This window comes from Echinops telfairi, unplaced genomic scaffold (genome assembly GCF_000313985.2).
Source record: "Echinops telfairi isolate 266 unplaced genomic scaffold, ASM31398v2 ScPeMD7_7462;HRSCAF=8500, whole genome shotgun sequence".
NCBI lineage: Eukaryota > Metazoa > Chordata > Mammalia > Afrosoricida > Tenrecidae > Echinops > Echinops telfairi.
In genome coordinates, this window is record NW_022111362.1 from 2306492 (window position 1) to 2310027 (window position 3536).

Consider the following 3536-nt stretch of genomic DNA (forward strand, 5'->3'; position numbering starts at 1 on the left):
TGCTGGTGTATTGAGTTACAAGTCTGCCTTCTGCCTCATATGCATGTGAAAGATGAACATTGAATAAGGACCAAAGAGTAATTGATGTATTATGAATACATCATTTATACATTGATGAATTATGGTCCTGGCAAAGAATATTGAAAGTACTACGGACTGCCAAAAGAGCAGACAAAACTGTTTTGGAAGAAGTATAGTCAGAATGCTGTACTTTCTGGAAAGGACGGGGAGGAAATGATGGAGAGGCTTAACATAACAGCAACAACACTGGGTCTCTATGAGTCAGAATTGGCTGAAAAGCAGTGTGTGAGTTTCTTTGTTGTCTTTTCTTAAGTATGAAACTAAAACTTACTGTTATGTGAGTTGTTAGGAATAGACTAGTTAACATGGTAACATGTTAAATAAATCTAAACTATAAATGCATTATTTAGGTGGCAGCTAACAACAACAAGCCCTGTCATCTTTTTATAAAAAAGTAATTTTTATTTTATTTATTTTTAAAAATTGTTTTTAGTGGCACATAATCCAAACCCCAGACCTGTCATTTTGGAGAGCTGCCACTAGAGGGCAGAACAGGAAAAGGAGTGTGAGCTTCCAGTTAGAGCAGTTCTGAAAAAGAAGGCTGGTGTCTCAGAGTGGCTCAGCCACAAACCTGTGACAGAGTAAAACTCTGTCAGAACCAGAGCCCGGAGCAGCCTCAGAGAGGAGCCCCTCAGAGAGGAGTCATCTCAGGTTGGTGAGTCTCAGGTGGGGGCATCTAGATGAGGAGAACTTATGTTTTCGCTACACTCTGGGTGTTCATTAGGATGCCGCTAGTAAAGGGGAAGTCAGGGTTCATTCTGCCCCGAAGGTCAGGGGTGAAGCTGACAGCATTCTCGTCCTTCAGTGTCCCTCTCCTTGTTCTGAACAGACTGTGGAGAAGACAGTGGAGCACCTGGAGGCAGAAGTGAAGGGCCTGCTGGATCTGTTGGAGGGGCTGGCCTGGAATTTACCTGACAGGCCCTTCAGCCCGGCCCCTGACCTCCTTGAACAGAGTGAGTGACTGGCTTGGTGGCAGAAATGACAGCTCTCAAAGATGAGGCCAGACAGTGGAGCAAGTAGGGGAACCATAGCTGGCGCACTGTATGGGTGCCAGCTCATATGTAGGGACTGGTTTGGGCTTCCTTCCCCACTCCCCACCTCATGGTTGCTGCAGTCCACACCAGGTCATCCAAAGACCAGCCCCTTTGTTTGAGTTCTGCTTTCAGCAAACTCCTGTTGCCAGGAGGCTGCCTCCTTCACCGGCCACTCACAACTTAACCGCACTGCCGTTGAGCCAATTCTGACTCATAGCAACCCTAGTGCCAGGCAGAAGAGAACTGCCTCTGTGGGTTTCTGGGACTGGAAGTCTTTGTGGAGAGAGAACCCTTCATCTTTCTCCTGAGGAGTGGCTGGTGATTTTGAACTGCTGATCTTGCAGTTAGCAGGCCAGTGTGTAACCCACTATACCATCAGGGTTCCGTCAAAACCTGCCTCTTTCACTAGCCATTTCTAATCCTCATAGTCCACCAATGACTATTCTCTCCCTTCTTGGTGTTCATTTCTGTTCCACCATAAAACTCTCAGGGAAGACTGACTTTCCACCGAGGAAGGAGAGGTGTAGCATAGGAGTTCCCAGGGACTGATGGAAGCTGCCAGACATTGGGGCCCTCAGTGTCCCTTGCTGACTCCCTGTCCCCTGCTGACTCACTCATGTCTGCCCTTGTCTTTCAGATGCTTTCTAAGCACAGGAGATGGAAGCCTGGAGGTTGGCGGGACAATCGTCTCTGCTAGCAAAGCCATCGTTCCCCTGCTTTCTCATCATTGCATGAAATAAAGCAACTCCTTTGGTCCCCTTTTTGTCTGCAAACAGAAAGATCTCTCTAGCCCAGAATCAACTCTCGTGTGCTGAGGTATGCATTTTCTCTAGGTTCAGACTGGGAGTTCCCAGTGGTCAGTGCTTCAGCCCATTTTATTTATAGAAGCAGTTGGGGCAAGACTTCCTACTCAATGGGACCACAAATGAGCACAACCATCACCTGACTTTGAAACTACATTGTTACACAATCTTCAGGGAAAGTATCACACTAAAGTTTTATTTAAATTGGTGTAGATTTCACATAAAAAGTGAACAATTTAAGCTGAAATTCCAGGGGCTTCTAATAGTTCTACAATGCTGTGCAACTGTCATCACTGTCTAACCCCAGAACATTTTCATCATCCCAAACAAACCCCTGAGCAGCTGGGAAAGTTGAGGTGGATCCCTAGTCCCACCCCCACCATTCCCTGGCAACCAATAATGAATTGCTCTTTCTTTTTAGGGACTGCCTATGTTGGGTATTTCATATTCACAGATACATATACTTTGTGGCCATTTGTATCTGACATCTTTCATTTACTATAACATTTTCAAGATTCATCCATGATGCATGTAACAGTACATTACTTTTTATATTTGAGTACTTCATGACCTATATCTTCAGTGATCTCTTCATGAGAGCAAGTATCCAGAAAGGGTCATGTCGTAGAACTAATTGTTCTTAGACGGGGGCTAGAATTAAGTGTGAGCTCAAATTCACTTCTATATCTATGGTTTATATATGTCTCTGATTCATTTTAGAGTATGGTAGAGAACTTTATAAATCATCCCCCTAGAAGATAGGAAACACTGACAGAACCTCTGTGAGTCCCAGAGAAAAGCCAGCTCTGGGAAAATCTGACATTCAACCTGAAAACTGGGTGCTCCAAGATTATTTTTGATATTTTTTCTCTTCTCCATATGTTTAAATTCTCTCTCTCTCTCTTTTTAATTCCTTTTCTCTCTAGAGAACCCAGAACTCAGCCATACCATCAGAACCTCTCTGGTCAGGGCTCCCAGCCACTGCAATCCCTCCCAGTATAAACTGTAATTTACCACTTAAAAATTAAATCATTTTATTGGGAGCTCTTACAGATATTATAACAATCCATAATTCAATTAGATCAAGCATAATTGTTATATTGCTGCCACCATCATTTTCAAAACATTTTTTTCTTTCTTGAATTCTTTGATATCAGCCCCCCTTTATCCCCTTACTCACCCGCCCTACCCCCCAAGAAACCTTATTGTTATCTTATATATTATTATTCTTTGCCGTATCTGACACCATCCAATATATCCATTCATCTGTAATTCTGTTATTCGTTCCCCTTGAATGGTGTTATACAGTCATCATTGCAATTACCTCCCCTTCCTGCCACCTCTCTTCCCCTACCTTCAGGGAATCCTTCCTCCTGTTATTGTTTCTGAAGGGTTTATCTATCTTGGATTTCATGCATAGAATATCTTAATTTTACAAAAGAACATACACAGGTCTCACAAGATTAATGAGGTAAAACTAAGACCATAATAGTAGGGGGAGGAAATATTAAACAACTAGAGGAGAGTTAAGTGTTTCAGCAGTGCTATACTGCACCCTGGATATATCATCCCTTCTGTGTGGCCCTTCTGTGAGGGACTGTCCAATTATCTTACAGGT

The 3536-nt window shown here is 43.3% G+C and overlaps 1 protein-coding gene across 1 annotated transcript in view; it reads left to right on the forward strand.

Moving 5' to 3' along the window:
* The window catches only part of PLAC9 (placenta associated 9), a 17163-nt gene extending 15288 nt beyond the window's left edge, over positions 1–1875 (forward strand). Inside the window, exons 3-4 of the mRNA XM_045283525.1 lie at positions 911–1034; positions 1753–1875. Coding sequence (XP_045139460.1) covers positions 911–1034; positions 1753–1763 — 135 coding nt within the window. The 3' untranslated portion in view covers positions 1764–1875. The remainder of the gene's footprint in view (positions 1–910; positions 1035–1752) is intronic.
* The last annotated feature ends 1661 nt before the right edge of the window (positions 1876–3536 follow it).